General features: G+C 26.0%; 1 protein-coding gene across 6 annotated transcripts in view; it reads left to right on the top strand.

The window, feature by feature from the left end:
- Positions 1–13,846, top strand: part of LOC129987912 (A-kinase anchor protein 9-like) — a 74,619-nt gene that overhangs the window by 49,505 nt on the left and 11,268 nt on the right. For 4 of the 6 annotated variants that reach the window (XM_056095909.1, XM_056095910.1, XM_056095911.1 and 1 more), the window contains 10 exons: positions 376–576; positions 729–857; positions 2,051–2,206; positions 4,017–4,223; positions 4,906–5,163; positions 8,703–8,795; positions 9,498–9,785; positions 10,658–11,906; positions 12,258–12,427; positions 13,244–13,360. In XM_056095909.1, coding sequence (XP_055951884.1) covers positions 376–576; positions 729–857; positions 2,051–2,206; positions 4,017–4,223; positions 4,906–5,163; positions 8,703–8,795; positions 9,498–9,785; positions 10,658–11,906; positions 12,258–12,427; positions 13,244–13,360 — 2,868 coding nt within the window. The remainder of the gene's footprint in view (positions 1–375; positions 577–728; positions 858–2,050; positions 2,207–4,016; positions 4,224–4,905; positions 5,164–8,702; positions 8,796–9,497; positions 9,786–10,657; positions 11,907–12,257; positions 12,428–13,243; positions 13,361–13,846) is intronic. The other 2 variants (XM_056095908.1, XM_056095912.1) reach the window with 2 other exon arrangements.

The raw sequence follows: 13,846 nt of genomic DNA, 5'->3' as shown, positions 1-13,846 counted from the left end.
AAGATATTTTCTATAAATTTTTGTTTTTAGTATATAGGAACATTTTTTTCTTTTACAAACAATTATAATTTTCAAATCATGAGATTAAAAATGTTACTTATCCAAAGTATCATAGTAACCAAATGATACCATATTGTGCTGACCTTTACTAAATATGATTGCAGATTAGCATAATTTTCTTATTTTCAATACTTAGGTGTTTTTGCTAAAAACTTGCATGTGCTTTTGTTCTTAAAAAGATTGCAGATATAATTCCTCACCAAAGCATAAGCGAATTGATTTTGTAGTTAAGTTTTTAGAAGCAAAGTAAAATGTTTTAAGTTATTACAAACAATGCAATGTTTATGACATAATAATGAACATATGTATTTCTAGGAAAGTCAGCATGAAAATGCTGCTCTACAAGAAAGATTGTCGGAACAACTTCTGCAAATATCTGCTTTGAAATCTCACATTCAAGAGCAAAAACACTGCCTGACTACTCCTCAAAAGTCCCAAGTAATTAATGAAAGAATTGAAGAACTTCATGAAGCATTTGAAAACCAACTTGAGGAAAACAAAAAACTCTTGTCTCAGGTATATTGAAACTTATTTATATTGGTACATTGGAGCAGAATATTCATTACTATTTAAAAATAATTTTTTTCAAATTTAGTTAGTAAAATCTTGTATTTGTCTTTTGTATTTATTTATCTAGTTCTAATTTTGATTTTTCAAATCTGTTACAGCTTCAGGAAACCCAGAGAGCTTTTAATGCTCTGGAATCTGAAATTGAGAAGAAAGATAATTTGATCAGGACTCTACAAAATACTATTTCTAGTACTAACGAGCAAAGGCATTTGGATACAAAAGCAAAGGTAAGGGGAATTTGCAATCTCTGCAATGGATGTTTTATTTAATTAAATTAATAAAGCCATGATATAATGCTCCAGTATCTATTTGAAAAGCCGAATTTTTTCTTAAGTATATCTTGGTAATTTCTTTAATTGTGGTCCAATTACTAGTTTTTAAATTGTTGAAGATTGTAATATGCTTCTAGTTGAAAAAATACTTATAATGATATAAGGAATTTTATTTATATTGTTTAAATGCATGTATGTGGGGAAATTTATGAAATTAAAAATTTATTCAATGTCCTAGTTTCATTAACCATATTTAGTAAAATATTCTTGATGCACTAATATATAAAAAGTTTTATTGTGCAACAAAAACTGATCAGAGTATGAGACTCTGAATTTCGGTATTTTAAGCTAATAATAGCTTCCTGGTCTAACATTGCCCATTGATAGGTTGACCTTCCTCAAGGCAACCATTGAGATGGTTTAAAATATTGGTATTATGCAATATATTTATTGATAGCAGTACATATGTTCATTGAAACAAAATTTAATTCCATATATCATATGAGAGTATTTTTTTTTTCTATTTGGAAATGTATGCATGTTTCTAATCACTTTGAAATTAGCTATTGAATCATGATTTAAATGAACACCCTATATAATTACTTTTATATATTTGTCGATTTTAGCTGACCAGTTTTTAACATACTTAGAAATTTTAACATTTAATATATAAAGTAACTATTTTAAGATATAATTTTGCTAATACTCTTCTATGTTCATGAATGTAATATGTATCATAAATTATTTTGGTGGTGTAAACTTTTGAGGGGAGGGGAGAATGGTACTAACTAAAATGTTTTCTACATCATGCGATCATGATTTAAAATTATCATTCTTGGCTTAGTTAATTCTTATTAATTTGTGGTGTTTTCTCTGTATGATTGTTTTATATTATTTCAAATGCATTTTTCTCATCTGAATTTAGATTTTTTTTTTAAATGCTATTTGTTAATTAGATTTTTTTTTAGAGTTAAGCTTTATTTCTAAAAATAATTAGGACTATCATGTGATGTAGTTTGACAGTTTAGATAAAAATAGCAACATTTATCTATGTATTTTTATTTTTCATGTACATCCTGTTTTAAATTGAAAATATGCAATTCTGAAATAATTTCATCAAAAATTGTTTCATTTGTATTCTTTTACAGGATCTCTCTTCTGTAACTTCAGATGTGAATGAATCTACTGCTTGTTTTAAATTAATGCTTCTTGAAAAAAATGAAGAACTTGTGAGCAAAACTCAAGAATTGGAAAATTTGAAAAAGGAATTGGAAAGCCTACAAAAGAATTCTCAAACTTCAGCAGTAAGATTAATTTTTAAATTTCTTGACACATTATTTATCTTGTCGCCCTATATTTATACCTACAGTTGTGAATATTTAAAATATTATGTGATGCAGTTATTCAGTCTTTTGTTTTAATTTTCAAAGTACTGAAATACTATATTATGTAATGTTTAACAATTAATTGGTATTTGTTTCTACTAACTATTTAAAAACTTCAAAAATTATCAATAAAAAATATAAGAAATTACTTTTTTCCTGATTTAATTTAAAGGACTGATTCACTCATACATGTTGGTTCATTCCAGTCTTGTACCATTCAGTTAGAAATGTCTGTTCATTTTATTGAATAGCACTGAATTTATTTCACAGTGAAAGCGAAAATATGAGCATATTAAGCAAAAATGAAAAGCTGCAGTTATCTGGCATATGAGAAATAATTTTGTGCTTTTCTGTAGTTTATTTTCCTTAATATTAAGCAGCAACTAAATCAAGTTTTTGGAATTGAGTAAGGCAGTTTTAGTATTTAAATCTAGATTGCTGTAACAAAAAGAAAATTAAATGCTATTATATATATGCATTTCATAATGGTGCTTCCAAATCATAACACTTTTTTCTTCAGAATTCTCATTTTAGATGGTGGAAAGTTATATTTATTTTAAATTTCATTTCAGTATCTTAAGTTTCTCTAAAAAGTAAAATTAATCTGAAAACAATAATTTTATATTATTTATTAAATTAAACATTATTATGTGTCACCAAGTAAGCATTAATCTTTACTACTTTGGAACATTAAAATAATTCCAACAAAACTGTTTTATTGCTTTGTTGTAACCACTTCTCCTCAAGCAAATTATTCATTGTTTCTTGCTTATAAGCATGCATCAATTTCTGCTTTTTCTCTACTACCATATATTTTCTTTCATGGTAAAAATTTAAAGCTTAATTAATTAAAGCTTAAAAATTTAAGACTTTTCTTAAAAAAAAAAAGTCTTTACTGAATTTTTGTATTACAGGTTAAAATTGCTTAAATTGGTTATGTTCATTAAGTGTATAAATTATACAATTATTTACATTCATTAATCAATACTGGGGGATTGTACAACTTTCACCAATTGCAAATTCATTTTGATTACAAAATTATTTTATACCTTCTAACAATGAGTAAAAAAATAAATGATTGTATTATTTTATTCCTCGGGCTGTGCAAGGTTGACTCAGCCTTTCATCCCTTCAGTGGGTTGATAAAATGAGGACCAAGCATACTTGGAAGCTAAACACTGTGGGTTCCACGTTAGGCTGACCACCTAACTGGGTCATATGCCTTGCACCCCAGGGCTCTCGGTCAAAAAAGCAGATATGGGCACTGTAGGCCTTTGCCCACATGGACTGCCATGCCACTGAATTTATTTTATTAAACTGTTGCATTATAGATTTCTGAATTATTTTTGGCTATTTGCCTTTAAAAAAACCTGGCAGAAAAAAGTATAGGCAATATTTTTTATAATTTCATTTGGAGTTGCAACTAAATAATATCTAGACATAACATAGGGGAAAATCTAGCCAATTCCATTTTCTTTCTTGTCTTATTGAGAACATCAAAATTTTAAAGTTAATTAACTACTTTTTAACTGCCAAATAATGAACTATTTTTATCTGTGCTGTAAGGGTTTTTTTTAAATAAAATATCAAATGTTGTTAGATACTCATTTAATAAAAAAGGAAACTTAATTACACTTAAAATATGTTTATATGTATATCTTTATTCTTATAAAAGAACTTGCTTTTATATATTAAAGAAAGAATAATTTTACATATTCTTTCTTTAAAGCTGTCTGGACAAGAATTAGAAACAAGAATCAAGATTGCTGAAGAGTTCGAGAAAGAAAATGTCCGGTTGAAATCTGAAAATGAAATTTTGAAAAGTGAAGTGGAGTCATTAAATGAATCACTTGCAAGTGTTAAAGAGCAATTAAAGAGTGAGCAAAATCAAGTGGAAACTCTTATGGAAGAATTGGCACATATTTCTCAAGATAATGTAAGTTTGTTTGCTTTTTATTCTGATTATGCAGAAGTTCCTTATACTTTTTATTTCCATAGCATCAACGATTTTTAAGATTTATTTTATAAATTATTTAAAATTTTATCCTGCATGCAGTAAAATATATATATATATATATATATATGTAAATTTTTGTATAGAAGTGATAAATGCTTCAAAAATAAATATTTTCATTTACATATTTTAGTACTTGTATGAAATATGTTTGAAAAACTATATTTTAAGGAATATATAAAGTAAATTATAAATCTTAAAAAGTTATTTTGTCACGAAACTGATGACTATATTTTTCCACGTCTATTATAACAGTTAATCATATAATCTGATTTTAAAATCTGCAAATGCTTTCATTCTTATGAGTTGTTAAGTATTTTTATATTTCATTAAAGAAATATAGCTTTAATTATAAATAATAATAACTGATGTAAAATAGTTTATAAATATTTATTATGAAATGTGTTATTCCTTGAAAATGATTATTTGTGGTCAATTAGAATTTACCAAAAATGTATTATAAATTATTCAAATTTTTACTTCTGATAAAATTTGGGTTTATATTATCAAGAATAAAATCATAGCAAAACAAAAATTTAAAAAGGGCTCTACTATTCTGGCATTCATATATCTAAAAATTATTAATTATATCTTTGCACTCTAGATAGAAGATGTGTTTTCTCATAAATTCAGTAGTTATGAAACTTGTGTGAAAACACTTGAGAATGCAAAAGTAATGCTTACCAGAAAACTCTCTGAACGTGACAATCAGTTGAGAGAGAGAAATTCAGAAATATCATCTCTGAAAAATTGTATTGCAATTCTCGAATCCTCCGTTCGAGCTGCACGAAGAGAATTGGAACTTGAACAGGTGCAAGTGGAACAACTTCTGCAAGAAATGGGCAGTCTAACTGGTTATCAGGTACTGGTGATGGGAATTTACTGCATGGTGCATGTGAAGATGCTCTGTCCATTGAACAACTCTGTCTCTACCTCTTTGGCCTGAGCTTAATATCTCTTTCTAGACTGCTGATTAAATAGAAAATTCAACAGCTTGAATAGCTGTTATTGCAGAATTATGAATTTGAAGATTTCCTGCTATTTAGAGTTTTCTGCTGTCTTAGAGCTGTAATGATTTTTGAATGTGGACTGTCTTGATGGCATGTGAATAATTGCCAATGCTTCAGTTTTGTTTCTTCACAAAATAACATATCTACAATTTAAATTAGTTTTAACATTATACTTTAGAGGAAAAAATAATACATTTTCTTTTTGTATGTTTAACAGAGAGGTATTCTTAAAACATTCCTGCAAAGAAATATGAATATTCTAAAAAAATGTGCTTGTTTTCCCCCATTTTACACCTGATAATCTCATTAACATTCAATAGAAAGATTTCAAAACTTATGGTTCAAACAAAGTTACTTTAAAAAATTTTATAAGCAAAAAAAAAAAAAAAAAAAATTCCAAACATTGTTTTTTTTTTTTTTTTTTTTTTTTTTAATTTTGTGAATTGTGAATGTAAGTATTTCTAATTTATTCTCACAAAAAAATGTGTTATGCTGATTTATTTATTATTTAAGTAATTGTATCATTATTATTAAGTAATTGTATCATTTAATTATAATTAACCTGTTGTACCTGAAAGTGTAAAATAAAAAATGTAAAAGTCAAGAACTTTGGTAAAAAAAATTTTCCTTGTTATTTAAAAATTATTCAGATGTTATAAGCTTAATATTAAATTATTTAGTAAAAATCAATTTGTTAAATCAGAGTCACCCAATGTTTTCTCTATTCATAGTCCAACATCTAATTTTAAAAATGTTTTATATTTTGTTTTGCTATAGTTAATTAAAAAACTGCTGAAAGAATTAAAAAGTCAAAAATTCTAGGTAATCTTCCACTCTTATTAGTTATATTAATAAAATATATTTAAAACTAACATTTTTAACAAAAAGGGGGGGGGATTGTACTCTTCAACAACTGAAAATAATTTAAAACAATTGAAATTTGAATATAAATATTTTAGACCATCTTAGTGACCACTTTAAGGAAGATTTTCCACTCAATAAGAAGCACTTGCTTGAAGTAGTCATTAAATGGCTTAAAATTATAAAATTCAAAATTTCAGAATTTGATCAAACATTACTTGCAGATGAGTAGAACCTTTTAATTGAAATATTAGTGTGTGAAGAATAGTTTAATAAATATAACTAATAGCATTAAAAAAAACTGTATAAAAATTGTGATTTTTTTTCAATCCATTTATTGACTCAAGCAACATAAAATACAATTTTTTTATATCACTTAAACATTTTTCCTTTTGGAGATATATGCCATGTTTTTGAGTGGAAAATTATAAATTTTTAATTTGCAATATTATGAGTCAAAATAAAAATAATTTTATTTTTTCCTTAGTTTATTTGTAAGCTAATTTAGTAAATATACAATAAGAACTGGCATGTGTATTTTGTTTTATGCTGCTAACATTCTTAGCTCTGAAAACAATCTTTCAAAGCATGACTCAGAATTGTTTATTAATTTCTTTTTTTTTTTTTTTTTTGTTAGATTATATATACTAATACTAACTTCATTAATTAAACTTAGAGTTTCATGGTTTTATTTGTATGTTTAACCTCAATTATATCTGAAAGTTTATAGTTGAATTTCTTATAACTGTTTCTAGTTGAATTTCAAGTGATTTTAAATATATGATTTTTGTTGAAAAACCTAGGTCAGTTTCTCTCAAATATTCTGTTTATGAAAAGAACTCCATTCTCATTTTTATATTTATTCCACCAAAAATTTATCTTGGCTATGATTGCCTGATGGTAAGGTTTTGCCTTCAGGGCCAAAAGGCACTAACTTCAAAATATGATTCCACTAAAACTCCATAGTGTATGTTGGCATGGTGCTTTTGAATCTTGCATTTTGGGCCAGATGCTTGGTGTAGTGTAGATAGTTTGGATAGGCAATACCAGCTCAGATGTCATTCTTGTCATCTGAGTAGATTTAAAATTATAAGACCTGTCTCAAAATAAGCCTCATGTTTGTTGTTTCCAAACAAGATGTTAATATAACTAAATTAAATTGAGGATTTCTCAACTTCTGAAAACTTATCAATTTTATATTCTTTTTAAGTTATACATTTTTCTTTACGAGACGATGAAGAAAATTTTTTTGGAAAGAAGTGTGATTTTTAATGCTGTATTTAAAAAAAGAAATTTTTATCTTTTTTAATTATATAAATAATTTAGATAATAGAACTAATTATTTGTAGAATCACAAACAACAAAGGTGTTTCCTATGTGTATTTGAAATATACTTTCACTGTCTGCAAATGGAGTAATCAATTTTTTTAATTACCCAGTTTTATTTTTATGCAGTTTTTTTCACCATAAGGTATCCAACTGATTTAAAATCATAGTTTTGTAAGAAATTACCAATATTTTTATGATTTAAATATGTAGCTTGTTTTTAAGCTTTTTAAAACTGTCTTACTTTTTGTGAATTATAAATGAAGTTACAGCTATTTTATTACTAAGTCACAAGCATTATTTTGTGTTGTATTAAAACATTTTCTGAGAAACAATGTTTTTGACAAAAATGATCAGCCGTAACAATGATTTTTCAAAAAGTTTTCAAGTATTAATATGAAAAATTAGATTGTTCTGTGAAGTTTGTTTTATGTTTAGTCAATATTGAATGTAAATAATATTTTTAATGTTTAAGCATAAATAAAAAGCATTTTTTAATGAAAAATTACCAATTCAGTAACTTTATTCAGCTATATTTCAAAATTAATTTAAATTATAAGAAATATTTTCGAGCATAACAGAAATTACTGTCATAAAAATGTATTCCTCTTAGAATTTATTCACATTTAAAATATAATTTTTTCTATGGCTGTGCTTGTAAAATCAATTTTTTAGGAAGTTTCTTTTCTTTTTTTTTTTTTTTTTCCCTGTGATATTTTTTTAATAATATTTTGAAAGCTTAATTTTTACAATATTTTCAAAGTTTTAAAACATATGCAGTTTTTAAAAAATGAAACTAAAGAAAATATGTATTTTTCAAAAAAGTGTATCTGAACTCATTCAGTTGCCTTAAGTTGAAGTTTGTGTTTCCCCCTCCCCCTCCATGATAGCTATTCATTTATTCATACTTTTTATTGCAAATTTTATTTAACATTTATTATTTTATTTCAATATTTGTAAAAAATTTGCTTTTGTGTCATCATCATTATTTATTATGTTTTTTTATTGCATTGTAATCTTTATGGAGATTTCCAATTGAAAATGTTATATTAAAAATGTTTACTTATTAGATCCAGATTAGCAAAATAAATTATTTTATTTAAGATGTAATATTCAATAATAACATATTGGGGAAAAAAATCTTATGTTTTTGTTCAGGTGTTTAATAACTTAGAATTTAGTTGCCACTTTCCTTTATTTGTAGAAACGACTTGAACAGGATTATGATATAATTCAAGAAATGATGCAACAAAAGGAAAGAGAATTAGCCACATTACATGAAGAAACAGATGCACAGGTTTGTTTAAACTTTTTTTTTTTTTTTGTTACCTTATGTCATCTAAACTACACTTTTAGATTTACTTATTTAATATCTTTCTTCATTTTTTTCATTTACGTATTCTTGCCTGAATATAATATTAAGAATATACTATAAGCTATAAATGCAATACATACTTAATATATTTTATATTTGCTTTTATATATATTATAAGCATTTAAATAATTTGTTTAGCATGTTCATATTTATTAATTATTTAATATAATGTAGCTCAGATTGAAGAAGCATTTCTTTCTTAAGAAAACCATCGGAGTTTGAATATACCGAAATTAAATTATTATTGTAACTCTCTTGTTATATAATGTTAAATAATAGATTTTACAGTTACTATTAATTACAAATGTAAAATAGAAATTCTTTATAGTTATAAATTGTAGACTGAGAAGAAAAAATTCTGGTACTCTTTTTATTAAACCTGTTATTTATCATGTAAATAAAAGTTTGTCATATCTGTACTTTTAGTTAATGAAATTATATCTTTAAATTTGCAACATTTATGATGATTAATTTGTCAATATGATTCCTTATCATTTGTGTGAAATGAAGATTACTTCAATCTAAAGGTAGTAATTTAGTGTAATTAAAGTGTTCCTAGTTTTTATTTTGTTAGAGTTTTTAAGATGATTCTAGTTTTTCTTATTTAAATTTTTCAATGCACAGATGAAATTAGAAGCTGAAGTAGAATCTCTAGAGAGAGAGCTGGAGGAACAAAAATCTATTGAATCAGAATTGAGACAAATAATGAAGCAAATGGAAGGGGCTTTAGAAGTTTCTAAAAGCACTTTAAAATCAGAAATTGCACAGTGGAGATTGAGAGTTGAAAATCTTGAAAAAGCTCACAGTGGAGAAGTTGAAACTTTAAGAAAGCAGATTGATGTGCTGTGCAAGAATATAACTGGCAGTGAAGTGGAAGATATTGATATAACAGAAATCAAGAAAGAAATTCTAGTATGTATATTTGAATATTTCATTAGTTACATTTTTTGTATGTGAGTAGTATTACATTATCATTAAGCTAAACATAATCAATGAATTCAGATTTCTGGTCTATTCATAATTAATATTTTTATCTTGTCTATAAAAATCAAACTTATATGATATTCCAAATTGGAACTATAAATTTAGTAAGAATTTCAACTTGTTTAGGAAACTTATAAATATTACATAATGCTTCCGAGTACACACTATAATAAGCTTTACTCAATTTCTCTAAGGCTTTTTCATTCTATGAAGAATACTGATAATCATATTTTTCTGATGTACTAAGGTACACATTGTCACCCACCTAAGCACTTCCATACGGAATTGAATAGCTATAATTGTGGTAGTATATATCTTTCAATGTAATTTTTAGTACACTGATAGAATAGCAGAAAGACCCTCATTCTATTTGATTATTAGAGAATAATAATTTTATGTGATCATCTTGTTCACAAATACTTTTTCCTTGTGCCATTTCCAAAATTGTTGCTCAATCCAGCAATTAAAGATATCTGACAATTTGAAAACATTCCAAACAATTATTTTAATCATATTTTTAAATATAGTCTTTTTCTTCTTCTTTTTTTTTTTCTTTCTGTAGTCTAATGGCTGTAATGAAAGGTCTGGCTTTACATGATCGAAATTTTCCAAATTCAAAACCCTAATCAATCTAATTTTTTTTATCTGTAAATTGTTTATGAATTAACTTATTTAGAAAACAACTAAAAAAGTTTTTAAATTTAGTCTCTCAGTTAGATAAAGTAAGAATTAAAATTTATGCACCATGGTATATTTGAATATTTCGGTTGATACATATTTAATTTTTGTTTCTTCAACAGGAGGCTGCTAATACATTTGGCCCAGATGACAAGAAAGCTTATGGTGATTTAATTTATGCTCTACTAAAGAAAGCTGTTGAAGCTAAGCTAAAGAAAATGTCGAAAGATCATGAAGCCCATGTAAAAGAGATCAATCAGAGTTGGGAAAATAAAATAAAATCAGAACTTGGTAATTCTAGTTATGATTTCAAATCTCATTTTGAAAAACTTGAGAAAGAAAATCTTTTACTGAGAGAAAAATTTGATGAACAGAATCAACGATTATCAGTTGAAAAGGATGCACAATTTGATGCTAAACTGCAAGAGAAAGAAAGAATATTAAGACAGGAATTAGAAGCAAAGTATGATTCAGAGATCAATAATCTCAAATCTAGCCTGGAAAATGTTTTGAAGGAGAAATCTGAATTAAAATCCAAAGCCAAGGACTTAATCCGACAAATAAAAGAACAGAAACTAAAATATCAAACTCAGAGGAATCAGATGTTAAAAGAATTTGAAGATAAAATTATATCTGCTAAAAAAGAACTTCAGGAAAAATTAGAAAGTAAGCAACTGACTGAAACCATATGCAAGCAAGAAATCGAAAGATTGCAAACAGAACTGCATTCTAAATTGGAAAAAGAAAGAACCATTGAAGAAAGTCATCGAGAAGAAATTTCTAGGTTGCACAAATTTTTTGAAACACGTTGGGTAGAAGAGATGAAAAAAATTCAAGAAGTTCAAATAGAAGAATTGAAAAAGTTGAAGGATACTAAAGAAAGGAATATAGAAGCATTATGTAACCATTTGTTTGCACAATATAGTGATAGATTAAAGAAACTCCAGGAAGATTATGCTACTCAGTTAGCAGAAGAGCGCAAAACAACCATTTTGCAACATAGATCTGAATTGAAGACTTTACAGCAGGCACTAGAAAGAAGATTTGAAAATGAAAAGAAACAAATCTTAGATATAAAAGAAAAAGAAATCAAATCATTATCTGAATCATTAGAAAGAAAGTACAGGAAGAAATTGAGTGAATTGCATAAAGGTAGTAGTAAAATGAATAAAGACAACAAAAGTAGGTGGGAAGAAGAAAGATTAGAGCTTATTACCATACATGATCAGGAAATTGCTGAATTAAAACAAGAACTGGAAAGTAAATATGAAAAAATGCTGCAGAATAGTCTAATGTCTCATGAAGCTGAGATTAAAAGTCTGGAAGAAGCTTATAGTCAAAAGGTTGAAGAAGTACATGAACTAATAAGAGGTATATATTTCTTTAAAATCATTCTATTGTGTAATTGATGTTTTTTGACAGTTTTGTTTTATATTCTAATTAACTTGTTAGAAATTAAGAAATTTGATTGGAAATTGTGCTTAACATTATTTAGTGCACATTTTACTTTATAGATTGGTCTAATGACCAAAGCTTGATTAAAATACAATTTTTTTTTCACTTTATATTATTGTGTTTTACACTTAGATTTATAGAAAACTATCTCTTCATATTGCACTAAAATTAAATACTAAATTACATGTTAAAATTATGCACATAGTTTTAAATGTTTATTGTTTTATGTCAGCTTGTTTTTTTATTTTTGTTTACATTTTCATTTAGAAGCCAGGCGTGTAGCAGCAAAGAGTTGTCATTCAGATTCTGGTTCTAATCGAACTGCCACTCCATCTTCAGAAATGTCTTCTGATGAAACATGCAGCTCATGTCAAGAAGATATGTTACCTGGAAATAAGCACATCTTAGTAAACAAAATCCATCAGGATGGAAAGCGGGTAAATTGATATTAAATTAATTAATTTTATTTGAATTTTACATTTGGTACTTATCAAGCTATGATTTTAACTCTTAAGTTGTATAATTTTGTAAATATATCAATTTAATCTTATTTGTAAATGTGTCCCAAACTGAAGGAACTGTAACCATTAATATTTAATAGCAATTATGAAATGAAGCATTTACTAGATGTTATAAATGGGGAAGGACTCATTTCCCATAAATTCCAAAAGAAAAATCTTAATAGGTGAAATTACTTTTACCAATTTCTTCATGCCTCCTTGAGTAGAAACATGAAATTTTGATTTTTAATAGTAATAAGTTATAATTTTGTGTCATAATTGGCATAACATAGAGAATCTTATTGACAACTAAATGGAACATAACAACAAAAGAAATCATATTTCATTGAATTTAAAAATGTTCTGACTTCTGAATCATATTAATGAAATTGCATTTTAAGTGCTTCAAATCAGCAAAGATAATTTATTCAATGAATACATTTAATAATTTAATTTTAATGACTAATATATGCTTTGATTTCTATTACAATAATTAATTCGGGAGAGATGCATTATTTTAATGTTATGAAATAGAAATGGTAGAAATTCATTTAAATACATTCTTTGCTCAAATTTTATATTACAGTTTTAAAAATGGCATTTTATAAAAGCAAAACATTTTGTCATACGCTTTTTTTTTTATTTCTATTGGCATCTAAACTTGTTTTACATTTAATAATTAGTACAGTTTTGCATCCAACAGATTTAATGTACCTTGTGGTAAAGTTTTGAATTATGTACTCTCTTTTTCAGGTTTTGTCTTTGATTGAATCTTCTCTTGCTCCTTCATCAACAGAGCGAGAAGCTAGATTATGGATTGAGGAACGCAAATGGATCGTAAAACGTATCCAAATTTTGACTCCTGAGATTGTGAGTTGTTGCTGTTTTCTTACAAATTTTATTATTTATTGTGAGTTCTTATTGTTTTCTTACAATTATTATTTTATAACTGAGTGCAAAAATTATCTCTCTGTTCATATATATATATATATCTAATTATTACTGCTGACAGGAATGAAATTAAAATTACGAAAGTAATTCTGCATACAATTAAATGGCTATTCACAATCGACTAACATTAGTTGCAGTGTTCTTTTAATAAAATCTTAAAAGGATAAAGATTTTACTCATTATTATACTAATATATCAAAATAAAATAAGTTACAGAAGTGTAGAATATCAATACTTTTTATAAAATTGTTTTTGATTTTTATAATATGTGTCTATGAAACGCTAATGTATATAGCACAGAAACTGATCTTATTACTTATTTTTTCTGTGCTATGTACATTAACATTTTATTTATATAGATTTTGATGTTCATTATATATTGAGCAAAACTTTTATTGAAGTATT

This window comes from Argiope bruennichi, chromosome 10 (assembly GCF_947563725.1).
Source record: "Argiope bruennichi chromosome 10, qqArgBrue1.1, whole genome shotgun sequence".
Taxonomy (NCBI): Eukaryota; Metazoa; Arthropoda; class Arachnida; order Araneae; family Araneidae; genus Argiope; species Argiope bruennichi.
This window is presented reverse-complemented; position numbering and strand designations above follow the sequence as displayed.